The sequence below is a fragment of the Silurus aristotelis genome (genome assembly GCF_946808225.1).
Source record: "Silurus aristotelis genome assembly, chromosome: 29".
In the NCBI taxonomy this organism is placed as follows: Eukaryota; Metazoa; Chordata; class Actinopteri; order Siluriformes; family Siluridae; genus Silurus; species Silurus aristotelis.
Genome location: NC_139602.1, coordinates 3,627,713 through 3,647,477, shown reverse-complemented (window position 1 = coordinate 3,647,477; position 19,765 = coordinate 3,627,713). Strand labels below are relative to the sequence as shown.

Here is a 19,765-nt window from a genome sequence, read left to right as displayed (position 1 = left end):
TCCTTTTGCACTTTTTTACACCTTCGACTTGGTTGAAAAATCACCGTTCTATATAATCGTGTTCACCGAACCTCCGAGCGTCCACATACTTATATTTATACATATTAAATAATAATCATAAATGAAACCTGTCTACTTTAGAGATGTATTTTTCTGTTCTTTTAACTGCTTGCTGGGTTGAACAGATGTACACTGTACTGGAAAATTGGATCAATTGCAAACAAAAGAATAGAAAAAGTGTCAACAGCTGGAAAACGAAAGCTTACTTAAGAAATAAAAAACACAACCACTTTGGAAATGAAAAAGGCAATTCTATAGACTTTATTATACATATCGCCATTTTTTCCCCCGCTGTTTTTTGCTCCTCTTCTTGTGCGATATAACCATCAGGTTTTTTGGCAAAAGATCCTGAAGATAACCTCCAATGATGTTCATCGGATACATAAAACTCTAGCAAGCTGAAGAAAGTCTGTTATCAATACAAAATGTTCCACCCAGTTGTTGTTTTTTTACAAAGTTCCCAAACAGCTACTTGTTGTTGTTTTTTTTTCTTGATGATTCATATCCTTTCATGAGGTAAATCCCATGTAAGCATACAGGGCATGGGATTTGCATAACCGCCACTGATGACTGATGACACATATTGCTAGGGTGAAGCTGAGCAACCAGGAATAGTAAAAAAAAAATAAAAAAAAAATAAAAAAGCCCTTAGAATGAAATGTATTTTATTGCAAATACGGACTTTTCTTCTAATACACAACTTCAATGAAAGTAAAAAAATAAAAGGTTATTTTAGAAAAAATCACTACTGGGAATTAGTAAATGAGACTCGACTACAAAATATATCATTCTAAGTAAGAATAAATCCTCTATTCAACATTTGGTATCACTTTGAGTTTGAAATCAGAACACACCAGATCCAAATCTGATCCAAGCCCATGGATGATCCTGGGAACGTTTCAAGGCCGAACCTTATTGCTATTTTAAGCTTTTAAAAACTTTCTTAATGGGGTTCTGCAGCCTTGGATATCAAGGAATAAAATACAAGAAGATGTGAGGTTCAAGGAAAATAATCTGCCTGGTGGTGGGATGTCAAATATAAAACCTTGATCGTTCTTCGTAGATGAGATGGGAGATCATTCCACATTGAGACAATTCCGCTTTTCGATCCGGATGACGCATTAGTATTCTGTCTCCACGGCCGAGGCGTTCTGAGGAAAGACAGCTGGTCACTTAGCTTCAAGGTTCTGTTTGCAGAAGCTGCAGAAAATCTGCTAGGCAACAGACTTGGCTGTGGAAGAGGAGGGAGGAATTTTGTAGGGGAAGTACGGAAAATCCAGCATCAACAAGACTTTTTAAATCAACGCAATCCTACGATTTTATCAAAGATATTGAGAAATCTATATTCATACAGCACCAAAACAGTTGAATATACTGTAGGTGTGGAAAGTTTTTTTTTATGCGACACGCATCACAAAGGCCAGCATTGCAATAGTTTTTGAATGTTTACAGTGAAAAAGCTAATAGGTCGCTAACAACGGGGTAATAGGATTAACAAAGTAGGCCATCATGGGTGTTTATGACTCGTGCTGAAACTCAGAGTTATGCGACATTTACAAAGTCTTTGTTCAAACAGGGTGGAAGAAACATTTCCACTAAAATATTGTACTTTGAATAGAGTTTATACAAATAAAACTGCCTGAAACCTGCTTTTAGATCCATAATGTCTCATTACAGTCTTTAGATATACTGTACTATACATATATTTATATATAGTGTCTGGACTCCCTCTGCTGGTGATAATTATGAAATTTCTTCTACTTCAGATGGTCTGAAGTTTCATCACTCACTTCCAGTAAATCCTGTCACAGAACACAGGAGAACACTGGGTTCCAGGAACGTAACCAGGACCCATAACTAATGGCTTTCTCACATCCAAGAGCTCCATACACTCTCATTCACACCATGGGGCAATCAGTCTGAGCCGATCCACCGCCTGGCATGTTTTTGGGAGATGGAAGGAAACCAAAGAACCTGGAGGAAACCCAAAAGGAAGGGCATGTACAGTGGCCGAGAAGTGCAAAGCACATTAACAAATCACAAAACAAAACAAATTGGAAAACAATAACAAAAAGTAAAAGCACTAAAAGTGTTTCCGTATTTGTTAATTTGTTTTTGGATTTGTTAATTTGTGCTGGATTCGTAATTTGTTTTATTTTATTTGTTAATTTATTTTATTTGGTTATTTGTTTTTGCATTTTTAATTAGTTTTGTGAATTTGTTGTTTTGTTTTCAGATGTGTTATTGTGTATTCTAATTTGTTATTTTGTTTTCGGATTTGTTCATTTGTCCCGGATTCGTTATTTTTTATTTTATTTTATTTGTTATTTTGTTTTCAGATGTGTTATTGTGTATTCTAATTTGTTAATTTGTTTTTCGATTTGTTCATGTGTTTTGCAGCCACCGTAGGCATGTCCAAACACGACAAACATTTATCACATTTTTTTTTTTTGAGCTTAGGATCAAATTTGACAACAGGGAAATTTATTTAAAAAAAAAAAAAAAAAACTAAATCCTTCTTCCAAAACACATATTTTCTATTATTCATGACAGTTTATTCACAACAGTCCAGAAAGTCCAAGTAAAATATATTTATATTTATATATATTTTCTTATGATTATATTTTTTTTTGTTTGTTTTTTACAATCTTTTCATGTTGTCAAAATACTTAATTCAGGGCCTGGTGCAAGAGGAAATAGAGTTTGGTCAGAGACTTAAATTTCTAAATCAGGAATCTGTCACTTCGAAAGGTGTCGTTTACAGCTTACTTGAGCTCATACGAATTAAAATGACGGAAACTGTAAATAAAGTAAAAAGTAATTGCCACAAGTTCAACAGTCTAAAGATCCATGAAGTTACTATGAAGGGTTAAACATAAGAACCATGAAGATGGATTTGGCCTGTAATAATACAGTTTGCTACAATGGCTTAGGAATGCAGTTGCCATGAACGGTTTTGCCTTCAAATATCCTTCATTGAGCAGTTGATCACTATAACAATGAGGAATGTTTAATGAATGGACATTTGGTGCCACCCAGATGATGATAGGTTCCCTTTAGAGTCTGGTTACTTTCAAGATTTTGTCCTGATACCATCTCTGAGAGTTTTTCCTTTTCACTTTCACCACTGTCTCACTCATTAGAAATACATCGATCAAGTATACACGCATACAGACTTATTTAAACATGTAAAAGTTATATTTGTAATCTGTTTATGTTTGTTTTAGGACAATATCCTTCGTTAATAGTGCTATACAAGTCTAAATTAATTGAAATAAATTACCACTAGCAGTAACGCATTAGGGATAAACTTATAAAATATACACATACTAACTGATTTATACATTTAAAAGTTTGTATTTGTAATCTATTTTGTCTTTGGGACAATATCCATTATTAAAATTGCTATACAATAGAATTAAGTTGAATACAATGAACACACACACACACACACACACACACACACACACACACACACACACACACACACACACACACACACACACACACATATATATATAATATGCCCAATTTTTGCAGTAATACACTATTATGCTTTTTTTGTATATCTTTACTCTTGTTAAATTACAAAAAAAAATTTAAATAAAAGCTAATGAAAATAAAAACGAAAGAACGACTTGAACGTGAAGCCTGGAAATGTATTTATTTTGAAAACAAGGACCACGTGACCTCACGGAGTCGATACCTAAAGGATTCGAAGCACCTGATGTGTCGATTCCGTGTCGCGCTTGCGTTGTAGGGTTGGAATAATGGGTCCTTGAGTGTGTGAAGAGGGGGTGTTTGTTTATTTATTTTGGAAAGCATTGTTAACATATATATTACACAAACATAGAAAGAGCTGAACGCCATGGACTGGAAGGTGTAAAGTGTAATTCGGAGCCCGACTCGGAGTTGAGCAGCAGCCCTGTGCTGGAGAGCTGATCTCCGGACGAGCCTTCGTGTCAGGTCTCGGTGAAAAAGCCGACTTTTAACCAGCAACTTTATTTGTTTGGAGACACTATGGCGCATGGAGGACCACCTCCTCGATGGCTAAACTGTCCCCGGAGAGGACAACCTGTAGCTGGTGAGCGTCTCTTCTGGGAGTTATACCTGGTTATTACCCAGGACACCACGCTTAGCTTGTTACCTCGTGTTATACAGCTCGAGAACCAGCTGGGTTTGTTTATGAAGCATTTTTACACGACATTAAAAATAAAATACAAATAAATGATCGCTCTATACCACTGCAACAACACACACTAGTCTCAGTGTTAGCATGCTAGTCAAACCCATGTATCTTAGCTTCAACGCACTCCAAGCCCGAGCTAGCTGGTGTTTCACATGTTCATCCGCCGTGTTCATCCGCCGTGAACTCTGATTACCCGGAATATAATTATAATAGCTATTATTATTATTATTATTATTTTTATAATCAGAAAATAATAATAATATGATTCATGTATGATTTGCATTAATAACTGGGGCTGATACCCGCGATGGGGTTCACAGTGCTACATCTACAAAAAGCTTTTTTTTTTTTTTTTTTTTAATGGATAAAATTATTATAATTATTAAATAATTTAATACATCTTTTTTTTAAATAATTAATAAAAGGTCGGTTTATTATCAATCGCATAATCCTAACGGTCGCAGTGGAAGACCCCGAAGCCCCGCCCCCCCTCCCTGAAATAATCCCTCCTTCGTTTTGCTTTTTATCTCTTCCGGTTTTTCTAACCAATCGCTGCCTTCTCGGGGGGCGTGTCTAAAGGTGGAGCTCGCGCGTTAACTAAATATAACCCCCTCCCCCTTTTCTGCTAAATCGACTTTGCTTGTTTTTTTTCTAACTAATTAGATATTCATGGAGGCGTGGTTAATAGTTGCAGTCTGTAGCACATTAAAAACTCGCCTCTTGACTGAAACCCCTCCCCTTTTTACTTAAGATATATTTTCCCTCCCTGTTTTTCTAACCAATCAAAGCCTTCTCGGGGGGCGTGGCTAAAGGTGGAGCTTGCGCGTTTACTAAATATAAACCACTCCCCCTTTTCCGCTAAATCGACTTTGCTTGTTTTTCTGACTAATTAGATATTCATGGAGGCGTGGCTAATAGTTGCCGTTTGTAGCGCATTAAAAACTCGCCTCCTGACTGAAACTCCTCCCCCTTTCACTTAAGCTATGTTTTCCCTCCCTGTTTTCCTAACCAATTACAATTTTTTTAAAAGTGAGGGGCGTGGTTTCAATGATCAACCCCGCCCCCCACATTGACACCCCTTCTCTTTTCTCGCAAAAGAACCCACTTATGTTTTTTTCCCTCTGTTTTTTTAACTAATCACATACTCATGGGGGCGTGGCTAAACTATGTGGAAGTGGAGCTTTAAAACCACTCCTACTCACCAAATCTATATGTATGATTTATTGTTTTGGATTTAAATTTAATCCGCTTCATTCACAACAGTGTCCAAGTAATGGGAGAAGTTCTGGAGTAAACAACAGATAAAAAAATCCAAGACGCGCCTGTCGTTATTTTCAGGATGATATTTTGAGTCCAAATACGGCAAGTAGCAGCAGTCAAGCAGGTTTTTCTCTGCAGGTGAAGGTCCAGACGAGACTCAAATCATCAGGATTCGTAGACTTGAACCCCAATCTACACGTTTCTAAACATGCTGGTCTCCTTATAACGATTAATAAGGATGTGTTCAGGCCATGTATATAAAATGATCTTTATTTCTTACCGTGTCTTACCATCAATCTTATTATGAAGCTACATAATGATATAAAGATGAATAAAGATCCCAATTTTAATTTCGTTGCTCTATTTTATTACGCAGGTAAATTCCTACCAATGAAAACCATGTTGGGTCCCAGATACGACGACATGGTCCCAGAGGAGAACAGGTTTCATCCGAGCATGTTGTCCAATTATCTTAAAAGTCTCAAGGTACGTGTTTGAGCAAAATCTCATACTTCACAAGATATCCGTGTTGGATTTTAGAAGTTCGAGCGTAAATATACCGAATCGTGAACCGATAAACGATGTCTGGAAACGTTCTTTCTAGATTTCACACAGCATCTGATCAGTCTGCTACCTATCTTCATAAGATGTTATGTTTCTCTCTCTCTTTTTTTCTTCTCCATTCCCCAGGTCAAGATGGGTTTGCTGATCGACCTGACGAACACAACGCGCTTTTATGACCGAGCGGATATCGAAAAAGAAGGGATCAAATACATCAAACTTCAGTGTAAAGGGTGCGTTTTGCAGCATGTGCATCGTATTTATCATACAGCTCTTTTTTTTTTTTTTTTTTTTGCATCATGGACCTCTAAGTAGATTATTAACGATTGTTCGGATAATCGATTAGTCGAACGATTAGTCGGAACAGGAATCTCAATCCTAACGCAGCCCTCGATTTTCTGTAGCTTTGATGGTTCTTGTATGATTAATTTTGCGTTCAGGACCACGGACAAGGCACATCTATATTTTGTGTTGTTTATGGTTTAGCCATTTGTAGTCGTAGTATTGATGTCAGGATAACGGTACACGTCTAAAGAAAAAAAGAAAAACGCGCGTGCACACATTCCACGTGTTCTTACAGCTGCAGACACCAACAGATGTTTCAGGTGTCCGACCCGTTAGTCATCGTAACAGATAATCTATTTTTTATAACTGAATCGTGCCGTTCATCTCTGTTCCTTTTCCTTCCACCACAGACACGGCGAATGTCCCAGCGACGAGACGACCAAGGCGTTCATCAGGATATGCGAGCACTTCGTACAGAAGAATCCCACCGAACTCATAGGCAAGTTTTTAATGGTTTTCTCCCTCATTTCATTATTAGACCCTGATTGGAATTTTAGGATTCAGGATTATTCTTTTCTTCGACCCCATGCCCCGATAATTTTATCTCCACATTCCTGATTTATAAAGCAGAACTCTTCATTCACACGTTGATACATTTCATTAGACTATAGATATGAAACGTATATAACTGAACGTTTCCAAGGACATTTCTTATATCCTGATTTTCCAGTCTAATGGGAAATGCATTCCCAGGGTGTTATGATACAAATAATCCACGGCCCAGGCTCTGGTTTATACCTGACGCATACAGAAGTCAGTGTCCCATAATGCTGAGCTGCGTTAATACGCTGTATTACGACTACAAACGAGACCAGCACGCAACAGTTAATCAGCTTTTGTTATTGGCGTGATTCGCTCTCGAATTGTACTAAAGACATGAAGAAAAAAAAAAAAAGGATTTAGTTTTTCCAATATGGCGAAGTGCAAGTTTAGCGATCCATGGCTTTGAACAATTTATTTAATTAAGGATTAATTGATGATGTGATTAAGGTGTTTTTTCATCAATTAACGGCCTTAAAAAAGGTCTTAAAAAGTTGTGAATTTGACTTGTTGAAATCCTGTTCAAAGAACATTGAACACATTGAAGCTGGAAATTTACGAGGTTTTCAAAATTCGCACACAGCTGTAACAGAAAATGTGGTCACTGCTAGTGTGCATTTAATGATTGTTTTAAAGTAGTATACAAGTCTTTTCGTTTCTCTCTCACCACCGACGAACCCGCTGCCATTATCGAATGAGTACTCGCCTCCAAACACCCCATAGTACAGGCGAGTATGAAATAACTTATGAAGTAAGCTCGCCTTGCACAAAGATAGACGATTCGACCGTGTCGTTTCTGCATATCGCCTTATTTACTTTCCGGCTGATTAGTATGGGCCGAAAGGTGTTCGCCACTAGACCAGACCTGCACAGCTGCGATTGGTTGTTTACGTTGTGAGGTAGCAGTTGCCATGACAATACAGCAATTAAGAAACGGGCACGTGTCTTTTAAAAACCATAAGACTAGGTGTTTCCTGACTTCTGACACACTACATATATAAGATGTGGTGGCATAGTGGTTTCGGCAATGGACTTTGGATCCAAAGGTCATGAGTTCAAATCCAAATCACACCATGATGCCACTCCTGAGGGCCCCTGAGCAAGGCCCTTAACCCCATAGCTGCTTGCTTGTATGAATGTCGCTCTGGATAAGGGCGTCTGCTTAATCCATAAATGTAATGTAAATGCGGTCAATTGATATTGTTTTTTGAAAGCCACAGATTTCTTTTTTTCTTGTATTTTCTGCAAACGAATAATATTTACATTTATGGCATTTCACAGAAGCCCTTAGAGCGACTTTTATTTATTATATTCACACACTGAGCAGGTATGGGGGTTAAGGGCCTTGCTCAAGGGCCCAGGAGTGGCAGCTCGGTGTGGCTGGAATTTGGATCCAAAGCCCATTTGATGCTTTATACTGGACCGATAGGTTTAATCATTACACATCTTCTCCTCTAGATGTCGCACTTTAGCTTCCTGTACAGAGAAGCTAAGCTTCAGTGGAAAGCCTGTTGGTTAAATGCCAAATTTTTTGTCAATGCCAAAATGAGTTTTCCAAAACATAAACCCCAATAGCTCACTCATCAGGGACAAACGTATAAAAAATAAACGTAGGTACTAAACTCTTTTGTCTGTAAAGCTGCTTCGGGACAATATCCATCGTTTAAAATCGCTCTACAAATAAAACTGAATCAAGATCGATTCACTAAACCCGATACTTTCTAGTTCAGGTACACAGATCTTTAATTAGTTCGTAACCTGGGGTTCCCTGTACAGGTATTTAATAACATCCCTGAAATTCACATCTGTATTAATCGAATCAGAATAAAAAAAAATAAATAAAAAAAAAATATATATTTTTTTGTAATCATTTTAGTAAAAATGTATTTTGCATTTATTGCTGTTGCCACACGTTGCGTTGTCACATTTAACGGATATAAACACTCGTTCTCTCACCACGCACCTTCTGGATTTATTTAGAACTATCTGGCTAATCAGATTTGAGAATTCTGCAGCACTGAGGTGCCTCATTTGTTTTTTCTCTCATATCTTTATTAATATGTGTAAACAAATTACTTTAACCTGGACCTTGTAGCTGAATCTCCAAATCTCCACAAAATCTAGTAGAACATCCACCTAGAAAAATTGGGATGTTCCAAAATACCAGGTGTCTACAAACCTCTGTATGTATTGTGCATATTATTAAGTATATTTAATAAACATACGTACTTCGAGCTGCCCGTTCGCTCGACCCAATATGGAGTATAGAGGGGGTCAAAGCATGCAAATGCGAGGAAGACGCGGTGGAACGATTGAGTAATAAGCCTATCTACGAGAAATATCTCGCAAAAGATGCACAAAATAAACGCAACATGTTTGGATACGTGAGTCATCGAAAAATATTTTTTTCCCCTTTTTATTTCAAGGTGCATTTCTTTAAGATTTCTTTATGTGAAAAAAAAACATCCAGCAGAGGGAGCTAGCGTGCTTCAAGCTGACATATTCGATTTTTCTCCTCAGGGTATCTGGAATAGGATGTATTTTTCTTAGCATATTCACAAGAAATGTAGAGAAAGCTATTCCAAATGATGGCAAATCTTGTAAACATCCAAACAGAGCTTGAGTGACAAAACCGTGAAAAAAAAAAAAAGAGCTGCATTTCTGTTCCAAGATTTGATTGACACGTTTCTTTTTCTGAGACTGAGTCCACCTTTCATAGCGTTGATAGACGGAGAAACGTCATAGCCGAGCCTTCATCCTGCAAGTTATTTCTGAAATATTTTCACCTCAGGTGCTGATATAAACGAACGAGATGAATAAAACATCCCTCCTCTCTCCAGCTCTATTTCACGCCAAGGAAGTCACATTACTTTAAGATCTGTGCATCAGGCAGAATATTTCCGATAAGGAACATTTTTTTTTCTTGATTGAGCTGACACGAAACGACTGAAGCATAATTTCCACGACGGCGTTTATGGAAACGGGTGGATTGGTCCAAAGGATTTTTCCGTACGTGTTTGAATAAATAATGCATTTAAAATATTGCATCGCTCGTTTACGAGCTGTTTCCTCCTCTGAAGGGAATAAAACAACGTGGGGTCAATATCCCAAAGCTTTTATTATAATTTGCTTTATTTCTTTACTTTTTTTCTAATAATAAAGCTTTAAACAAATATTTTATTATAAATTATAGAAATGATTTTATATTTAGTTAGATTAAATTAGAATTAGTGTTATTAAATAACAATTAAAAATTAGATCAAAGATAAAAAAATTCTAGAATCTAGATCTAGAATAATGTTACAATAAATGTATCAAATTTTTTAAGCTTTAGAATAATATTTTTTTGTAATAAAAAAATGGATTTCTAATGTTGCAGTAAAATTATAAAATGTATAAAGCTTTTAAAATAAGTTTTTTAAGAAATTAAATATATATTTTCTAATCATTTTGCAGCAAATATGTAAGATAATCTATAAAGCTTTTATAATTTACTTTTTTTGTTGTCATTTTTAAAAAGCTTTCTAATAATGTTTCAGTAAATTTTTTAATTAATTTATTAAACTTTTATAATACATTTCTTAATTTTTATTGAGAAAGAAAAATTTCCTATAAGGTTGCTGTAAATGTACATTTCTTTTAAAGCTTTTATAATAAATAGCTTTTTTTAAGTCATTAAAAATAATTTTAGCAATGTTGCAAATAATTTCTATAATTACAAAATTAAGCTTTTTTTAACTACATTTTTTGGGGGGTTTTTTGTAATTACAAATATTTTTCTAATGTTGCAATTAATTAAAAAAATAATAATTTTAATCCTTTTTTTCCCCATGTGACTCGGATAAAGACCGAATCTTGATCCGAATGTTCCAGTCCAATTTGGCGTTATACGTAATAAGGGTACAGCCTCCGACTTCGCTGTCCATGGTCCTGGTGTTTCATCTCAGAAGCACACAACAGAAAAACGATACCAGCTGCATCATCATGAAACGCCAAACAAACAAGCAGGATCAATTTTCTGAGCCACCCGATTCCGTGCCATCGCCCGATGATTCAGACATTACAGTGTCTCATCAGAGAGCGACGAAATAAACAACTTCTGTTCATACGAGGCATATTTCATTCATACTTGAACAGCACCGGCTTTAACAGCATTGCGAAATAATTTCTCCACAATTTTCAAAGCGGGTATTTTACATCTTTTGGTTCTCAAGACTCCAAAATGTTGTGCTTTTTGAACATCGTGTTCCACAATTAGTCCCCTTTTGCACTTCACTCTTGTGTGAAGACGTTCCACTGGATTTCGTGGAGATTTGTTCAGCTACAAGGGCGTTAGTAAAGTCAGTGTTGTGACCTCCTAAACTACAGCTGGTTCGAAGGTTCACTAACAATAAAGTTCCAAAAAGTTACTCGCATTTTCTGCAAAAATAGCATCATATTTACCCAATGAAATTTATATGGCTAGATTAAGAACGAAGGCTAAAGAATCGCCACACCGTGAGATCTTGTCAGCTTTTTTTCGGCTGATTCTGCATGAGGCGGAGCTCGTCTGCGAGAAAGAGATTGTCTATTTAGTGAAAAACAACCGACGAGCTATCGTTCTAGCCACTTGTCCTCACAACTTAGCAGGCACGATTGAAAAAGCTGGACGGATTCATTAGTAATAATCGTGGCAATTGGATGCCGAATGCAGACTGCTGCCACCTGCTGGTATCGGAGAGCTGTGTTCTCGCGCACACATAATAATCGGTCTAAAATCTGCAGCATAATCGGCCCGATTGATCGACCTCGAAATAATACAATGTCTCAAGTGGACACAGAAAACTATTTAATTATCAATGTTTATTTCATATTTTATTACTACACTGTCGTCCCTTCACGCTTTCCAGTCATTCACAAAAAGTGGTGTCGGAGTGAGAGTGAGATGATTTATAATTAGGATTATGAGAACAAATTTGACTTGACTGGTTTTAAATTTCGTCGTTTGAGGGGAAATGAGTGTAGAGTCAGCAACGGTGTCTTGTGTCGGGGGGGGATTGAGAGGGCTATGAGTAATCCTGTAAAGAAAGTGTTAATGGAGTGTTATTGTGGATGTAAAGTACAGCCCTACGCAAGTAATAAAGATTTGAACCAAAGGTGAGATACACTGTATATTCAGGGGTGTCCCTGGCTGATTGTTTCTGGATTTGGTTCGTGCAATTCTATTATATGACCTATAAGAGGCGCTCTTGTGATTCTGCCAAAACCTCATGGCGTATCCCAGAGGGTGGAATACATGCATTTTATTGTCATAACCGCGCTCAAGGCTTATTGATGCTGCCTTGGAAACAACCTCCCTGCGATTTGGGGGAAGGGGACCAATGGTTAGTGGGAATAGCGGGGCAGGAGTGGGCACGATGAGGACTCAGAGGACCCGAGAACCAGACAAGGCTGTCTGTCATTCTAACAAGGGCATCGTCTTTAACAAGGGGGGGGGATTTCTGTGTACAGAGGATACGGAATGGTTTCCGGATGTAGACACTGTTTTTAATCCAGTCCTCTGCAGGTCACGAACTTTCATCGTTGTAACTTTTTTGTCCTTTTCACATCATTACTTTTTGCGCTTTAAATCGCCTGGCTGCATTCGCACGCCGTTAATGAGAAGACCGGGTCAGCGCTGTTTTTTACCTCGCAAATGTCGCCGCATTAGTTAAGTTTATTAAACTTTGGGTTTGCTCTTTTAGCCTCAATCAAATGAGCAATTAAAGGGATTTCTTCTCACCAGGCTACAAGGAAGTCCTTTCTTCGCTCTTTGATTAGAGTGACTTCCAGGTCTGGATTAGTATTGAAAAAAATAGCTGTTTCCAGTTTATTACCCTATTCGGGTTTTCTAACCTAAAAATTTAGGTAAGACGCTTTCGACCCGCGAAATTTCCGCCTGGCGTTTATTTAAGGAAATATTTAATTATTTAAAGTGGTTTTTCTAAAGACTTCCTCTTCGCGCACAGTCCACGACGTTTTTTAAATGTAGCCACTTTTTAAAAAGCGACGTTTTCGTTGACTGCACCGTCTGCACTGCACGGTGTAAAAAAAAAATTGTGTATAACCCCTGTCAAGGCATCATGGGGCCGAGACACTACGACACAAATGGCATGCAGAGACTAAAACCCTTGCAGTTGGGTCTGTTGTTATGAGGAGGCACTGTAAGTTGTATTTCCACACTTCACCACTAGAGGCAGACCTTCAGTTTACCAATCATGATAAGTTACCTATGACATCACAGTGCACCTTTCTCTATCAAGAGTATAAAATGCCAGAACACTGAGCAGCATGCATTCTGCATCATGCAACAGCAGCTAACAGAAGACGGCAAGAATCAACTTATATACGATCAATACTATACCCAGTAAAGTTGAGTGTTTTGAATCCTGTACTGTTTTTTATGGCACGCTGGGGCGAATACAATCCGCGCACACCAGATAGTGAAAATCCTAATATGGTCGTTCGAGCTTGATTGGAAAACCTCCTAACAGTGGGGGAGACACCGGGTCACCTTCCAGAGTGTGAAAGCAAAAGGGAAAGGCTTTGTTAGCGGGGCTGTGTCGCGTAAAGTGGTGGGGGGAGGAGGAGAACGAGGAAAAAGGATTAGAGGAGCGAGAGATGAAGGAGGATGCAGGGTGGGAAAGGGAAGGAAAGGGAGGGGAGGTGTCAGTGAACCTAGTCTTTGATCAACAGAACACTGTGTAACACACAAACGCACTTCATCCATCACGATAATGAGATTGATTATACGGAAAGCACACAACGACGCAAAGGGAACGAGGGCAGACAAAACACGGATGGATGGATGGATGAGAGACGTAGATCAATGTATCACTGTATTGTCTTGTCCCCCTACAGGTGTCCACTGCACTCACGGCTTTAACCGGACAGGCTTTTTGATCTGTACCTACCTGGTGGAGAAAATGGACTGGAGGTCTGTGTCTGTGTGTCTGTGTGTCTGTGTGTCTGTGTGTCTGTGTGTCTGTGTGTGTGTGTGTGTGTGTGTGTGTGTGTGTGTGTGTGTAAAAACGCCTCAGACGTTCACCTTGCTGTCACCCACATGTCCTTGGTCGTAGCATGTACAGTGTGACGGAGGTGGACATGAAGTCTGGTAGGGTTGGAAGCGAAAACGTGGAGAAAGCACCAGCAGGACGATCCCTTCTTCACACTGACTTATGAAGGTCGGTGCTCCCTGTGACTGTGCGTGCAGCCTTGTGCTGCCATCTGTTGGTGTGTTGCAAAACTAGTCTCCAAACATTTTGACACCACCTCGTATAGCTCTTCCACCACAACCTGTGTAAAGCATATCTTAATGCATTGTGGTCACAGTTTGGTGAAGGACCACATATGGCTGGAAAGGTCACTATGGTCACTGCTTTGTCATACGCAGCATGAAGGACACGGAGCGATTGTTATGTGCCTGAGCAGAACATGAAGGTCAGGATTGTCCTGTTGGAAAATCTACTCCACGTTATGTATATCCTGGTCCCCTGGTGCGAGAGAGTTGATAGACACTTCACAGCACGACTCTCTGTAAGTGTAATGTGTTTTCCTAAACTCCCGCCGAAATCAGTCATGCGGAAGCGCCAACGGGGCGGGTCGCCTTTCGCGGAACGACATGAATTATTCATTGTTTAAGGCTTCGACACTCGACTGCAAGTGGCTGTGAGAAGGTCACGGCTGGATAGGAATCTTCCAGGCTTGCATTCACATTCACAAGTTAAAGTGACACGCATCTGATTTCCTGCGTTAATACGACGGATCTGATCAAATCAACCCGAGCTGCTAGTGTGTGTCATCCTAGGCTGGATGCATGTCCAAAATCTGTTCGTGGCCTGACATCACCAGCAGTGGAGGATAATAATGGCGTGAAAAATTTTTTTTTTTTTTTCCCCTCAACATCCATCACTCAGCCATCGCTGCTGATTTACAGTAGTGTGAAAATGAAAGTACATTCTCTTGGAATGTATCAGGAAATATTATAAAACTCATTTGGTCTATATGAGGTTTTAAAATTTGGTAAATAAAACCTCAGATGAACAACAGAAAAAAGTCGACCTCTTCTTTAAGTATAACTAATTATAACGGTCTTAATACCCATCCCAAATTGATGGGCAGCAACAATTGCTTCTCGAAGATCATTGCTGATGTCCTTGCTTTTCTGCATTGTGTTAAAACATAATTAAACCCTCCAGACCAGCAATTATGGTACACAAACCCAAGGAGGAAGGACATTAGCGCCGATCTTTGAGAAGCAATAGTTGCTGCCAATCCATTTGGGAAGGGTTATAAGGCCATTTCTTATACTTAATTATAATATAGTTTTTCACACACGTCCTTTTTATTTTCAGCTTTATTTTTGGAAAAACAAAAAACGACACATCATGTCTTGTACATCTGAGGTTGTATTTAGCAAGATTCTTAGACCTCTTGAGCTCCTGATAAGCATGCAGATGAAATCTGGTTAATTTATGCTGTTCTTTGGGATCTTGGCGGCGAAGTCCACCTCTGTAAATCCGTTTCCGTTTGTTTCTGTTCAGCGTCGAAGCCGCAGCGGCCGCATTCGCTCAATCCCGCTCTCCCGGCATCTACAAAGAAGACTACCTGAAAGAGCTTTTCCGCCGCTACGGCGACGTGGACGACGCTCCCCCGGCCCCCGAGCTTCCCGATTGGTGCTTCGAAGACGGCAACGATGATGCCGATGACGACGGCAACGTGATCGGTCAGGACTCCGGACCGAGCTCATCAGGCTCCAATCAGGGCAAGAAGAAAAGGGAGAAACTCAAATTGGTGAGGTTTTTTGTAAATATTTTGTAAAAAAAAAAAAATTTATATAAATTGTGCCTGTTTGTATTTATTGAAAAGTAAGTGCCCGATGTTCAGTGTTATGTTTCTAGCAGGTAGAAATCAAGAGCTCCTTTTTATCTTAATTGTGTCCAGTGATGTTTCAGCAATCAAAGGATTTTTCCATCAAGATCAACATCTGGATCTGGATCTGTTTTTTTTTGTTTGTTTGTTTTGTGAAAATAATATTCAAAAAATATTGTATGCTAGTATTTGCCTTTATTACAGCATCAAGTCCCTTACGTTTTCAAGGGGCTCTCTTGTGTACGACTCTTTCTAGATCATTCCATAGGTTTTCGATGGGTCTTTCCCACAGGCCTTGACCCCCCCCCCCCCCATTAAAATTCCTGTGGTTCCTCCAGCGTCCTCTTGGGAGCCTCCCTGATAAGTTTTCTCCTTGTCCTTTCGTCAACTTTATAGGTTCTTTCTAAACATTGGATCGTCTTTGTGGTGCCACATTTTCATGTCCAAGTGAAGGGAAAATTCATGCTACCAACTTTAAATTGCCTTCAACTTTTTGGGGAAGAAGCACATCTGGCTGGAAAAGTCAGGTGTCCCAATACATTTGGTGTATCTGACGATCTGAAACGATTTTTCCCGGGTCCACTTTTCCATCATAAAAGTCTTTACACACAGGTGTGTGTAGAGTTTTCATATTGTTGATCTCTTGCAAAATGGAATTATTTTCTACTGGGAAGTTCCCCAAACTGGAATTCTCCTCCTCTGAAATTCATTCATCCTCCTTTTTTTATTTCTTGACTCCCTGAGCTTCAGTCAGATTATTAATTCAGTCGGCTCTGTGCCGCAATAAAGATGTTTTAAAAAAAATTTTTTTTTATCCGAGTTGAACGAGGGGTTTCGGGTTACACAAGTCACATCCGATTCCTCCGGAACGTAACGAATCGCCTGGCGTGGGATAATTGCACCGGCTTCCTGCAGAAGGCTCGTTAAAATAGTTAAATTAGCGAGGATATCCCCCGTAGTGCCCGCCGTTCAAATCACGACACCGTATATGTCAGGCTCTTGATGGCTCCAGAAAGCGAATCAAGCATGACCACAGTGGTTTTATTAAAAAAAAAATTCTTCTTCATCGGAGGTCCGTTTTCTTTTCTGGTGATTAATGCTAGTTATTTCCTCTCCCTACCTGGCAGAGGCTTTGGAGAGGTTGAAGTGGGGTGTGTGGGAGGCTGTGACAGGCGTGTGGCTCTGACAGAGTTTAAGATCTATTTTTATTTATTTATTTTTTTTTTTTTTTTTGGCAAGACAATAATAGAGATACAACTCGGAACGCTTCCTGTCCACAAGCCACGGGTCTCCAAAGAAACGCACCTTTTCAAAAGCTGCCTTGACCAAGGCATAAAAGTGCTGTTTGCCCTCTTCTACATACCCGAGCTCACTGAATGAACTTCGGGATCGAAAGTTTGCAAGTTTAAATCGAAGCACTGCCAATCTGCCACTCATGGAAACCAGGAATCTGCAGCTGCTCGCTTGTATAAACCAGATAAAGTCGTTAAAGAAAACGGCACCGTAGAAAGAATATACCATCGTTCCCACCCACCCCCAAGAACACGGCCCGATTATCTCTAATGTTAGTTCTCACTCTCCAGTGTTCTGTATTGTTTAAAGACAATAGCCGTTGTGAAAAGTGCAATAGAAATAAACTTGACCTTGAAAACTGAAAATCGCTCAAATACAAATGAGATTTTTCGCACCGGAACGTAGCACCAGCTCAAGACAACGACTGTAAGGATCGACTTCGCTCGCAGCTAGGGAAACGTTACCACGTAACAAGCCATCGTGAACACAATTATTAAAATGCGGCAAATCGTCTACAGCATATCAGGATACCAGCGCGTATCTTTATCATAACTATTATGGGAAAAACGCAATTCCACGTTCGACCCAATGATGGCGCTAGAGTGTTAGCAGCACATGGTCCAAATTTAGTCAGAACTTTTTTTTTTAGGCCCTGAAGAATCAGGGCTGTAAATCTGATGATATTTGATTTGATATGAGAGTTCCCCTAAATTCATTGGTCAGAAGAAGATAAAGTAAAACAATTCTGTATAAATACTGAATTACTTTCCATTTACACTCACAATGCAACACTGTAAACCAAGAACCTCTTGACTTGAATTTAATGCAGTTAAAATATTCAAGTGTTGCTGTTTTTCTTTTTCTTTTTCTTTCTTTCTTTTTTTTTTTTGCTGGTTTCAAGGTTTCAAGAAAGACCTGGAGGTGCTTACAGATTAACCCTCAGTGTATTGAGGTTGTGCGTATGCCTGGCTTTGATAGCAAGAGCCAGAAGAAAGCTCTTCCCATGCGTTTTTCCGCCCAGATAATTGGATTATCCTCAGCATCTATTGCAGCTTTTCTGTCGCATAGCGTCCCGTCATCCCGGGGTCACGGCACGTTAAGTAGGATTGTTTTCATGGAGGAAGTTTTAATGAAAATGGGAGCGTAGTTGTCAGCGGTTGTAGAGGTTGGGGGGAAAAACCAGCAACAAAATAAATAAAATGACTTGTATTAAAAATATTGAAATATTTGACTCTCTCTTTGTTTCAGGGTGCCACGTTTCTTGAGGGCGTCTCGGTCAAAGGGGTAACCCAATTGACCGCTCAGCCCAAACTGGGCCAGATTCAGCGCAAGTGTCAGGAGTTCTGCGAGTGGGAAAGGTAATTGCATGCGCAGGAGCATTTCATGTACAAGGGGCGTTCAGGTCAAACCGCGACTACAAGTATAATAAAAAAAAATAAAATAAAAAGATGCTAGCATGGTGGTAATACACGCAGACGCTAGCGTGTACTATTAATGATAGGTGGCGCAGTTCAGAGACCGCTGGAAGACAACAGCGCCAGCACGTGGTGAAGTTTCTTGTGAACGAAACTATAGAAGCCCAGGCTGTCCTAGGAGGATTCAGGTATACATAGGAATCTTCCTAGGACGACTCTTTCAGGCCAGGATAAGCACGTGTTAAGTTTAACTCAACTCAAAAGTCCCGGTTTGACTTGAACACCCCTTATGTGTATTCTTTTATTTGTGTTTGTAGTCGGGTACTGATTCAATTCATCCTAAAGCGTTCACCATCTAAAAGAGGAGTTCCTCGAAAAACTTAGTCTAAATTTGGAACAGCGACGCTGAACGAATCCTCTTGTTGCCCAATTTGATCGAATTGTCTTTATCCTGTAGCTTTCAGTTCTAGAGAGGAAATCAACATGAGGATTTATAGTAACGAGAGCATTGACGAGAGCGAAATCCTTTGATATGCAACATCAAAGAAGCGGTAAATGGTTTAAAAAGTTGCTTTTAAGTTTTCAAGTTCCGTGATATAATAGCATTGAAATTATAATTTTTTTTCATGCCATTCAGTGTGAAAATCAGCTACACCTTCACCTCTGTGCAAATATAGACAATAGTATTGGGACACCTGACCTTTGCAGCCGTATGTGTGTTTTTATTATTTTTTCCTTAAATAGCTGTCAAACCACTTTTAAGTCTCTCAGACATGTTGTGTTGTACCTCAAAGAGCTTAAAATAAGGGCGTTTATTTTTTTCTCTCCCCGAAGTGGCGGGTTGTAAACAGTAAAGCCTCCCCGTTTAGAGGACGATAGGATTGTGGCAGCCTCGCGTCAGCCAAGCGACGTACGACCGCAAATAGCTCCCTTTTTCCCTCGTTCCGTCCCACACAAACGTCTACAGAACTGTCAAAAGTTTTCGCGAGGGCTTAAGAAATGACAGCTCTTTTGTGGAATAAGAACAGCTCGTCTCCGAGCGTGTCTTCCTGTTGATTAATGGAGAAAGGGGGAACAAAAGCCACAAACTCGGAATTGGGGTTGGTATCCGAACCCTGAACTAACAGCGGCTCAGGCGTGCGGTTCACAAAGCGGTATTTGGTATTTGGACACCCCAATGATGAGATTTTTTTGGTTTGCTGTCCTTTTAAAA

The 19,765-nt window shown here is 39.3% G+C and overlaps 2 protein-coding genes and 1 long non-coding RNA gene across 5 annotated transcripts in view; 2 read left to right on the top strand and 1 right to left on the bottom strand.

The window, feature by feature from the left end:
• Window positions 1–19,765, top strand: part of tbc1d7 (TBC1 domain family, member 7) — a 207,511-nt gene that overhangs the window by 159,232 nt on the left and 28,514 nt on the right. The window lies entirely within an intron of this gene.
• LOC310722637 lies at window positions 709–4,415 on the bottom strand. 2 transcript variants are annotated; one of them, XR_014532427.1, is made up of 3 exons: window positions 4,374–4,415; window positions 1,851–2,034; window positions 709–1,291 (listed from the first exon to the last, which is right to left on the bottom strand). It is a non-coding gene; the product is annotated as an uncharacterized lncRNA (long non-coding RNA). The 2 variants fall into 2 exon arrangements; XR_014532428.1 differs by lacking the exon at window positions 4,374–4,415 and having other exon boundaries at window positions 1,851–2,079.
• rngtt (RNA guanylyltransferase and 5'-phosphatase) overlaps window positions 3,759–19,765 on the top strand; it is a 122,370-nt gene continuing 106,363 nt past the window's right edge. For both annotated transcript variants that reach the window (XM_083535083.1, XM_083535084.1), the window contains exons 1-7: window positions 3,759–4,144; window positions 5,886–5,995; window positions 6,200–6,303; window positions 6,766–6,854; window positions 13,835–13,910; window positions 15,517–15,766; window positions 18,386–18,495. In XM_083535083.1, the coding sequence (XP_083391209.1) occupies window positions 4,081–4,144; window positions 5,886–5,995; window positions 6,200–6,303; window positions 6,766–6,854; window positions 13,835–13,910; window positions 15,517–15,766; window positions 18,386–18,495 (803 nt within the window). In that variant the 5' untranslated portion in view covers window positions 3,759–4,080. The remainder of the gene's footprint in view (window positions 4,145–5,885; window positions 5,996–6,199; window positions 6,304–6,765; window positions 6,855–13,834; window positions 13,911–15,516; window positions 15,767–18,385; window positions 18,496–19,765) is intronic.